The sequence below is a fragment of the Petromyzon marinus genome, unplaced genomic scaffold (genome assembly GCF_048934315.1).
Source record: "Petromyzon marinus isolate PM22_M1 ecotype Great Lakes invasive population unplaced genomic scaffold, UKy_Petmar_22M1.pri1.0 PM_Scaffold_204, whole genome shotgun sequence".
Lineage (NCBI taxonomy): Eukaryota > Metazoa > Chordata > Hyperoartia > Petromyzontiformes > Petromyzontidae > Petromyzon > Petromyzon marinus.
The window spans coordinates 93,621-106,932 of NW_027423174.1; the positions used below are offsets into that span (position 1 = coordinate 93,621).

Sequence of the window (13,312 nt, forward strand, 5' to 3'; positions counted from 1 at the left end):
ACATTGCACCATAGACTCAACACTGCACCATAGACTCAGCACTGCACCATAGACTCAGAACTGCACCATAGACTCAACACAGCCCATAGACTCAACACTGCACCATAGACTCAACACTGCACCATAGACTCAGCACTGCACCATAGACTCAACACTGCACCATAGACTCAGCACTGCACCATAGACTCAACACTGCACAATAAACTCAGCACTGCACCATAGACTCAACACTGCACCATAGACTCAACACTGCACCATAGACTCAACACTGCACCATAGACTCAACACTGCACCATAGACTCAACACTGCCCCATAGACTCAACACTGCACCATAGACTCAACACTGCACCATAGACTCAACACTGCCCATAGACTCAACACTGCACCATAGACTCAGCACTGAGACCCATAGACTCAACACTGCACCATAGACTCAACACTGCACCATAGACTCAACACTGCACCATAGACTCAACACTGCCCATAGACTCAGCACTGCCCATAGACTCAACACTGCCCATAGACTCAACACTGCACCATAGACTCAGCACGGCACCATAGACTCAACACTGCCCATAGACTCAACACTGCCCATAGACTCAGCACTGCACCATAGACTCAGCACTGCACCATAGACTCAGCACTGCACCATAGACTCAGCACTGCCCATAGACTCAGCACTGCACCATAGACTCAACACTGCACCATAGACTCAGCACTGAGACCCATAGACTCAACACTGCACCATAGACTCAACACTGCACCATAGACTCAGCACTGCACCATAGACTCAACACTGCACCATAGACTCAACACTGCCCATAGACTCAGCACTGCACCATAGACTCAACACTGCACCATAGACTCAGCACTGCACCATAGACTCAACACTGCACCATAGACTCAACACTGCCCCATAAACGCAGCACTGCACCATAGACTCAACACTGCACCATAGATTCAACACTGCACCATAGACTCAACACTGCCCATAGACTCAACACTGCACCATAGACTCAACACTGCACCATAGACTCAACACTGCACCATAGACTCAACACTGCACCATAGACTCAACACTGCACCATAGACTCAACACTGCCCCATAGACTCAACACTGCACCATAGACTCAACACTGCACCATAGACTCAACACTGCACCATAGACTCAACACTGCACCATAGACTCAACACAGCCCATAGACTCAACACTGCTCCATAGACTCAGCACTGCTCCATAGACTCAGCACTGCACCATAGACTCAACACTGCACCATAGACTCAACACTGCACCATAGACTCAACACTGCACCATAGACTCAACACTGCACCATAGACTCAACACTGAGACCCATAGACTCAGCACTGCACCATAGACTCAACACTCCACCATAGACTCAACACTGCACCATAGACTCAGCACTGCACCATAGACTCAACACTGCACCATAGACTCAACACTGCACCATAGACTCAACACTGCCCATAGACTCAGCACTGCCCATAGACTCAACACTGCCCATAGACTCAACACTGCCCATAGACTCAACACTGCACCATAGACTCAGCACTGCACCATAGACTCAACACTGCACCATAGACTCAGCACTGCCCATAGACTCAACACTGCCCATAGACTCAACACTGCACCATAGACTCAGCACTGAGACCCATAGACTCAACACTGCACCATAGACTCAACACTGCACCATAGACTCAACACTGCACCATAGACTCAACACTGCCCATAGACTCAGCACTGCCCATAGACTCAACACTGCCCATAGACTCAACACTGCACCATAGACTCAGCACGGCACCATAGACTCAACACTGCCCATAGACTCAACACTGCCCATAGACTCAGCACTGCACCATAGACTCAGCACTGCACCATAGACTCAGCACTGCACCATAGACTCAGCACTGCCCATAGACTCAGCACTGCACCATAGACTCAACACTGCACCATAGACTCAGCACTGAGACCCATAGACTCAACACTGCACCATAGACTCAACACTGCACCATAGACTCAGCACTGCACCATAGACTCAACACTGCACCATAGACTCAACACTGCCCATAGACTCAGCACTGCACCATAGACTCAACACTGCACCATAGACTCAGCACTGCACCATAGACTCAACACTGCACCATAGACTCAACACTGCCCCATAAACTCAGCACTGCACCATAGACTCAACACTGCACCATAGATTCAACACTGCACCATAGACTCAACACTGCCCATAGACTCAACACTGCACCATAGACTCAGCACTGCACCATAGACTCAGCACTGCACCATAGACTCAGCACTGCCCATAGACTCAGCACTGCACCATAGACTCAACACTGCACCATAGACTCAGCACTGAGACCCATAGACTCAACACTGCACCATAGACTCAACACTGCACCATAGACTCAGCACTGCACCATAGACTCAACACTGCACCATAGACTCAACACTGCCCATAGACTCAGCACTGCACCATATACTCAACACTGCACCATAGACTCAGCACTGCACCATAGACTCAACACTGCACCATAGACTCAACACTGCCCCATAAACTCAACACTGCACCATAGACTCAACACTGCACCATAGACTCAACACTGCCCATAGACTCAACACTGCACCATAGACTCAACACTGCACCATAGACTCAGCACCGCACCATAGACTCAACACTGCCCCATAGACTCAACACTGAGACCCATAGACTCAGCACTGCACCATAGACTCAACACTCCACCATAGACTCAACACTGCACCATAGACTCAGCACTGCACCATAGACTCAACACTGCACCATAGACTCAACACTGCACCATAGACTCAACACTGCCCATAGACTCAGCACTGCCCATAGACTCAACACTGCCCATAGACTCAACACTGCCCATAGACTCAACACTGCACCATAGACTCAGCACTGCACCACAGACTCAACACTGCACCATAGACTCAGCACTGCCCATAGACTCAACACTGCCCATAGACTCAACACTGCACCATAGACTCAGCACTGAGACCCATAGACTCAACACTGCACCATAGACTCAACACTGCACCATAGACTCAACACTGCACCATAGACTCAACACTGCCCATAGACTCAGCACTGCCCATAGACTCAACACTGCCCATAGACTCAACACTGCACCATAGACTCAGCACGGCACCATAGACTCAACACTGCCCATAGACTCAACACTGCCCATAGACTCAGCACTGCACCATAGACTCAGCACTGCACCATAGACTCAGCACTGCACCATAGACTCAGCACTGCCCATAGACTCAGCACTGCACCATAGACTCAACACTGCACCATAGACTCAGCACTGAGACCCATAGACTCAACACTGCACCATAGACTCAACACTGCACCATAGACTCAGCACTGCACCATAGACTCAACACTGCACCATAGACTCAACACTGCCCATAGACTCAGCACTGCACCATAGACTCAACACTGCACCATAGACTCAGCACTGCACCATAGACTCAACACTGCACCATAGACTCAACACTGCCCCATAAACTCAGCACTGCACCATAGACTCAACACTGCACCATAGATTCAACACTGCACCATAGACTCAACACTGCCCATAGACTCAACACTGCACCATAGACTCAACACTGCACCATAGACTCAACACTGCACCATAGACTCAACACTGCACCATAGACTCAACACTGCACCATAGACTCAGCACTGCACCATAGACTCAACACTGAGACCCATAGACTCAGCACTGCACCATAGACTCAACACTGCACCATAGACTCAACACTGCACCATAGACTCAACACTGCCCATAGACTCAACACTGCACCATAGACTCAGCACTGCCCCATAGACTCAACACTGCACCATAGACTCAACACTGCACCATAGACTCAACACTGCACCATAGACTCAACACTGAGACCCATATACTCAACACTGCATCATAGACTCAGCACTGTACCATAGACTCAACACTGCCCATAGACTCAACACTGCACCATAGACTCAGCACTGCCCCATAGACTCAACACTGCCCATAGACTCAACATTGCACCATAGACTCAACACTGCCCACTCACTCACCCACCCACCCACCCACTCACCCACTCACTCACTCACCCACTCACTCACCCACTCACTCACCCACCCACCCACTCACCCACCCACTCACTCACCCACTCACTCACTCACCCACCCACTCACTCACCCACTCACTCACCCACCCACCCACCCACTCACCCACTCACCCACTCACTCACCCACCCACTCACCCACCCACTCACTCACCCACTCACCCACCCACCCACCCACCCACTCACCCACTCACTCACCCACCCACTCACCCACCCACCCACTCACTCACCCACTCACTCACCCACCCACCCACCCACTCACTCACTCACTCACCCACCCACTCACTCACCCACCCCACTCACTCACCACTCACTCACTACTCACTCACTCACCCACCCCCACCCACCCACCCACTCACCCACCCACCCACCACTCACCCACCCACCCACCCACTCACCCACCCACTCACCCACTCACTCACCCCACCCACTCCACCCACTCACCTCACCCCACCTCACACACTCCACTCACCACTCACCCCACCCACCCACCCTCACCCACCCACCCACCCACTCACCCACTCACTCACCCACCCCCCCACCCACTCACCCACTCACCCACCCACCCACCCACTCACCCACTCACCCACTCACCCACTCACTCACCCACCCACTCACCCACCCACTCACTCACCCACTCACCCACCCACCCACCCACTCACCCACTCACTCACCCACCCACTCACCCACCCACCCACTCACTCACCCACTCACTCACCCACCCACCCACTCACCCACCCACCCACTCACCCACTCACTCACTCACTCACCCACCCACTCACTCACCCACTCACTCACTTACTCACCCACTCACTCACCCACCCCCCCACCCACCCACCCACTCACCCACTCACCCACCCACTCACCCACTCACCCACCCACTCACCCACTCACCCACCCACCCACTCACCCACTCACTCACCCACTCACTCACCCACCCACCCACCCACTCACCCACTCACCCACTCACTCACCCACCCACTCACCCACCCACTCACTCACCCACTCACCCACCCACCCACCCACTCACCCACTCACTCACCCACCCCCCCACCCACCCACCCACTCACTCACCCACTCACTCACCCACCCACTCACCCACCCACCCACTCACCCACTCACTCACTCACTCACCCACCCACTCACTCACCCACTCACTCACTTACTCACCCACTCACTCACTCACCCACCCCCCCACCCACCCACCCACTCACCCACTCACCCACCCACTCACCCACTCACCCACCCACCCACTCACCCACTCACTCACCCACTCACTCACCCACCCACCCACCCACTCACCCACTCACCCACTCACTCACCCACCCACTCACCCACCCACTCACTCACCCACTCACCCACCCACCCACCCACTCACCCACTCACTCACCCACCCCCCCACCCACCCACCCACTCACCCACTCACCCACCCACCCACCCACTCACCCACTCACCCACTCACCCACTCACTCACCCACCCACTCACCCACCCACTCACTCACCCACTCACTCACCCACCCACCCACCCACTCACTCACTCACCCACCCACTCACTCACCCACTCACCCACCCACCCACTCACTCACTCACCCACCCACTCACCCACTCACCCACCCACTCACTCACCCACTCACCCACTCACTCACTCACCCACTCACCCACCCACCCACTCACCCACTCACCCACCCACCCACTCACTCACTCACCCACCCACTCACCCACTCACCCACCCACTCACTCACCCACTCACCCACTCACTCACTCACCCACTCACCCACCCACCCACTCACTCACTCACCCACCCACCCACCCACTCACTCACTCACACACTCACCCACACACTCACCCACTCACTCACTCGCCCACCCACCCACCCACCCACCCACTCACTCACCCACCCACCCACCCACCCACCCACTCACTCACCCACCCACTCACTCACCCACTCACCCACCCACCCACCCACTCACCCACTCACTCACCCACCCCCCCACCCACCCACCCACTCACCCACTCACCCACCCACCCACTCACCCACTCACCCACTCACCCACTCACTCACCCACCCACTCACCCACCCACTCACTCACCCACTCACTCACCCACCCACCCACCCACTCACTCACTCACCCACCCACTCACTCACCCACTCACCCACCCACCCACTCACTCACTCACCCACCCACTCACCCACTCACCCACCCACCCACTCACTCACTCACCCACCCACTCACCCACTCACCCACCCACTCACTCACCCACTCACCCACTCACTCACTCACCCACTCACCCACCCACCCACTCACTCACTCACCCACCCACCCACCCACTCACTCACTCACACACTCACCCACACACTCACCCACTCACTCACTCGCCCACCCACCCACCCACCCACCCACTCACTCACCCACCCACCCACCCACCCACTCACTCACCCACCCACTCACTCACCCACTCACCCACCCACCCACCCACTCACCCACTCACTCACCCACCCCCCCACCCACCCACCCACTCACCCACTCACCCACCCACCCACCCACTCACCCACTCACCCACTCACCCACTCACTCACCCACCCACTCACCCACCCACTCACTCACCCACTCACTCACCCACCCACCCACCCACTCACTCACTCACCCACCCACTCACTCACCCACTCACCCACCCACCCACTCACCCACCCACTCACCCACTCACCCACCCACTCACTCACCCACTCACCCACTCACTCACTCACCCACTCACCCACCCACCCACTCACCCACTCACCCACCCACCCACTCACTCACTCACCCACCCACTCACCCACTCACCCACCCACTCACTCACCCACTCACCCACTCACTCACTCACCCACTCACCCACCCACCCACTCACTCACTCACCCACCCACCCACTCACTCACTCACCCACCCACCCACCCAGGCCTCACTGTGGAGGAGCGAGCCGTGTTGGAGGAGGCTTATCGCTCGACCTCCCTGCTGGTCCTCGTGTCCACCCACTCGCTCACTCACTCACTCACCCACTCACCCACCCACCCACTCACCCACCCACCCACTCACCCACCCACCCACCCACTCACCCACCCACCCACCCAGGCCTCACGGTGGAGGAGCGATCCGTGCTGGAGGAGGCTTATCGCTCGACCTCCCTGCTGGTCCTCGTGTCCACCCACCCACTCACTCACTCACCCACTCACTCACTCACCCACTCACTCACTCACTCACCCACTCACTCACCCACCCACCCACTCACTCACTCACCCACTCACTCACTCACCCACTCACTCACTCACCCACTCACTCACCCACCCACCCACTCACCCACCCACTCACCCACTCACCCACTCACCCACCCACTCACCCACTCACCCACCCACCCACCCACTCACCCACCCACTCACCCACTCACCCACCCACCCACTCACTCACCCACTCACCCACCCACCCACCCACTTACTCACCCACTCACCCACCCACTCACTCACCCACTCACCCACCCACCCACCCACTCACTCACTCACCCACTCACTCACCCACTCACTCACCCACTCACTCACCCACTCACTCACCCACCCACCCACTCACCCACCCACTCACTCACCCACTCACTCACTCACCCACCCACTCACTCACCCACTCACTCACCCACCCACCCACCCACTCACCCACCCACTCACTCACCCACCCACTCACTCACTCACCCACTCACTCACCCACTCACTCACGACTCACTCACTCACCCACTCACCTACTCACCCACTCACCCACCCACTCACTCACTAACCCACTCACCCACTCACCCACCCACCCACTCACCCACCTACCCACTAACTCACCCACTCACCCACTCACCCACCCACCCACCCAGGCCTCACTGTGGAGGAGCGATCCGTGCTGGAGGAGGCTTATCGCTCGACCTCCCTGCTGGTCCTCGTGTCCACCCACTCACTCACTCACTCACCCACTCACTCACTCACTCACCCACCCACCCACCCACTCGCTCACTCACCCACTCACTCACTCACCCACTCACTCACTCACCCACCCACCCACCCACTCACTCACCCACTCACCCTCTCACCCACCCACCCACTCACCCACCCACCCACCCACTCACCCACTCACCCACTCACTCACTCACTCACCCACCCACCCACCCAGGCCTCACTGTGGAGGAGCGATCCGTGTTGGAGGAGGCTTATCGCTCGACCTCCCTGCTGGTCCTCGTGTCCACCCACCCACTCACTCACTCACCCACTCACTCACCTACCCACTCACTCACTCACTCACCCACTCACCCACTCACCCACTCACCCACTCACCCACCCACCCACTCGCTCACTCACCCACCCACTCACCCACTCACTCACCCACTCACCCTCTCACCCACCTACCCCCGTGTCCAGGCCTCACTGTGGAGGAGCGATCCGTGCTGGAGGAGGCTTATCGCTCGACCTCCCTGCTGGTCCTCGTGTCCACCCACTCGCTCACTCACTCACCCACCCACTCACCCACCCACCCACTCACCCACTCACCCACTCACCCACCCACCCACTCACCCACCCACCCACTAACTCACCCACCCACTCACCCACCCACCCACCCAGGCCTCACGGTGGAGGAGCGAGCCGTGTTGGAGGAGGCTTATCGCTCGACCTCCCTGCTGGTCCTCGTGTCCACCCACTCGCTCACTCACTCACCCACTCACTCACTCACTCACCCACCCACTCACCCTCTCACCCACCCACCCACTCACCCACCCACCCACTCACCCACCCACCCACTCACTCACCCACTCACCCTCTCACCCACCCACTCACCCACCCACCCAGGCCTCACTGTGGAGGAGCGAGCCGTGTTGGAGGAGGCTTATCGCTCGACCTCCCTGCTGGTCCTCGTGTCCACCCACTCGCTCACTCACTCACCCACTCACTCACTCACTCACCCACCCACTCACCCTCTCACCCACCCACCCACTCACCCACCCACCCACTCACCCACCCACCCACTCACTCACCCACTCACCCTCTCACCCACCCACTCACCCACCCACCCAGGCCTCACTGTGGAGGAGCGATCCGTGCTGGAGGAGGCTTATCGCTCGACCTCCCTGCTGGTCCTCGTGTCCACCCACTCGCTGTCGGCGGGCGTGAACCTCCCGGCCAGGCGCGTGATCTTGCGGGGAGCGATCCGAGCCGGTGCAGGATCAGGCGCAGCCATGGGCAACCCTTGCCCACTGACACCCCAAGTGTATGTGCAGATGAGCGGGCGCGCTGGGCGCGCGGGCATTGAACGGCACGGTACGGGTGGCGGTGGTGCACGTGCACGCACACACACAGATACACATACACATACACAGATAGATACACATACACACAGTGTGGTACACACATACACATACACACAGACACATACACACACACGTGGTACACACACACACATACACACACACACACGTGGTACACACATACACAGATATACACACACACACACGTGGTACACACATACACACACACACACACAGATACACATACACATACACACAGACACATACACACACACGTGGTACAGATATACACACACACACACATACACACACACGTGGTACACACATACACATACACACAGACACACACACAGATAGATACACATACACACAGATAGATACACACATACACATACACAGATAGATACACACACACATACATACACACACACGTGGTACACACATACACATACACACATACACATACACAGATAGATACACATACACACACACACGTGGTACACACACACACATACACACACACACGTGGTACACACATACACACACACACGTGGTACACACATACACGTGGGGTGTCAGTGGGCAAGCCTTGCCCACTGACACCCCACGTGTATGTGCAGATGAGCGGGCGCGCTGGGCGAGCGGGCATTGAACGGCACGGTACGGGTGGCGGTGGTGCACGTGCACGCACACACACAGATACACACATACACACATACACACACACATACACACACACACAGACACACACAGACACACAGATAGATACACACAGATACACACACAGATACACACACACACATACACACACACACATACACACACACACATACACACACATACACAGATAGATACACATACACACAGTGTGGTACACACATACACACAGATAGATACACATACACACAGATAGATACACACATACACATACACACAGATAGATACACATACACACACAGATACACACACATACACATACACAGATAGATACACACATACACACACACACAGATAGATACACATACACATACACACACACGTGGTACACACACACACAGATAGATACACACACACAGATAGATACACATACACATACACACACACAGATACACACATACACATACACAGATAGATACACATACACATACACACACACGTGGTACACACATACACATACACACAGACACACACACAGATAGATACACATACACACACACACAGATACACACACACACATACACACACACACATACACACACACAGATAGATACACATACACACACACAGTGTGGTACACACATACACACAGATAGATACACACACACACACACAGATAGATAGATACACATACACACAGATACACACACACACATACACACATACACATACACACACACGTGGGTACACACACACACAGATAGATACACATACACACAGATAGATACACACACAGATAGATACACATACACACAGATAGATACACACACACACAGATACACACGTGGTACACACACACACATACACACACACACACGTGGTACACACATACACACACACACAGTGTGGTACACACATACACACAGATAGATACACACACACACACATACACAGATAGATACACACACACACACAGATACACACACATACACATACACAGATAGATACACACATACACACACACACAGTGTGGTACACACATACACACAGACACACACACAGATACACACATACACACGTGGTACACACATACACATACACACACAGTGTGGTACACACACACACACAGACACACACACAGATACACACACACACATACACACACACACATACACACACACGTGGTACACACATACACATACACACAGACACACACACAGATAGATACACATACACACAGATAGATACACATACACACAGATAGATACACACATACACATACACAGATAGATACACATACACACACACGTGGTACACACATACACATACACACACACGTGGTACACACACACACAGATAGATACACGTACACGTGGGTACACACACAGACACAGATACACACACACACAGATACACACATACACACAGACACACACACAGATACACACACACACAGATAGATACACATACACATACACACACACGTGGTACACACATACACAGATACACACACACACAGATAGATACACACGTGGGTACACACACACACATACACACACACATACACACACACACAGATAGATACACACATACACATACACACACACACGTGGTACACACACACACATACACACACACAGTGTGGTACACACACACACATACACACACACACATACACACACACACATACACACACACGTGGTACACACATACACATACACACACACACAGATACACACACACACATACACACACATACACACACACACAGATAGATACACATACACACACACGTGGTACACACATACACACACACACACACAGATACACACATACACACAGATAGATACACATACACACACAGTGTGGTACACACACACACACGTGGTACACACATACACACACACACACGTGGGTACACACACACACACATACACACACACAGATAGATACACACATACACATACACACACACGTGGGTACACACACACACATACACACACACAGATAGATACACATACACACACACACAGATACACACACACACATACACACACACACACATACACACACAGATAGATACACATACACATACACACACATACACACACACACAGATAGATACACACACACACAGATACACACACAGATACACACACACACATACACACACACACACACACAGATAGATACACATACACATACACACACAGATACACACACACACATACACACAGACATACACACACACACATACACACACACAGATACACACACACACATACACACACACACATACACACACACAGATAGATACACACATACACATACACACACACATACACACACACACATAAACACAGACACACACACACAGATAGATACACACATACACATACACACATACACACACACACATACACACACACGTGGGTACACACACACACAGATACACACACCCACGTGGGTACACACACACACGTGTGGTACACACAGACACACACACACACACGTGGGTACACACAGACACACATACACACACACACACAGATAGATACACATACACACACACGTGGTACACACATACACAGATACACACATACACACGTGTGGTACACACACATACACACAGTGTGGTATACACACAGTGTGGTACACACACACACACACGTGGTACACACACAGATACACGTGGGTACACACACACATACACACACACAGACACACGTATGGTACACACACAGACACACACACACACACCTGTGGTACACACACACACACAGGGGGTACACACAGACACACACACATACACACGTGGGTACACACACACACACACGTGGGTACACACACACGTGGGTACACACGTGTGTGTGTGTGTGTCTCACTGTGTGTATCACTGTGTGTGTCTGTGTGTCTGTGTGTGTGTGTCTGTGTGTGTGTGTGTGTGTCTGTGTGTGTGTGTCTGTGTGTGTGTCTGTGTGTGTGCCTTTGTGTGTCTCTGTGTGTGTCTCACTGTGTGTCACTGTGTGTGTGTGTCACACTGTCTCACTGTGTGTGTGTCTCACTGTGTGTGTGTGTCTCACTGTGTTTGTGTCACTGTGTGTGTGTGTGTGTCACTGTGTGTCTCACTGTGTGTGTCACTGTGTGTGTGTGTCACTGTGTGTGTGTCACTGTGTGTGACACTGTGT

At 54.0% G+C, this 13,312-nt stretch overlaps 1 protein-coding gene across 1 annotated transcript in view; it reads left to right on the top strand.

Moving 5' to 3' along the window:
• The window catches only part of LOC142922904 (DNA polymerase theta-like), a 37,808-nt gene extending 27,689 nt beyond the window's left edge, over nt 1–10,119 (top strand). The window contains exons 5-7 of the mRNA XM_076063849.1: nt 8,587–8,829; nt 9,238–9,480; nt 10,088–10,119. Coding sequence (XP_075919964.1) covers nt 8,587–8,829; nt 9,238–9,480; nt 10,088–10,119 — 518 coding nt within the window. The remainder of the gene's footprint in view (nt 1–8,586; nt 8,830–9,237; nt 9,481–10,087) is intronic.
• The last annotated feature ends 3,193 nt before the right edge of the window (nt 10,120–13,312 follow it).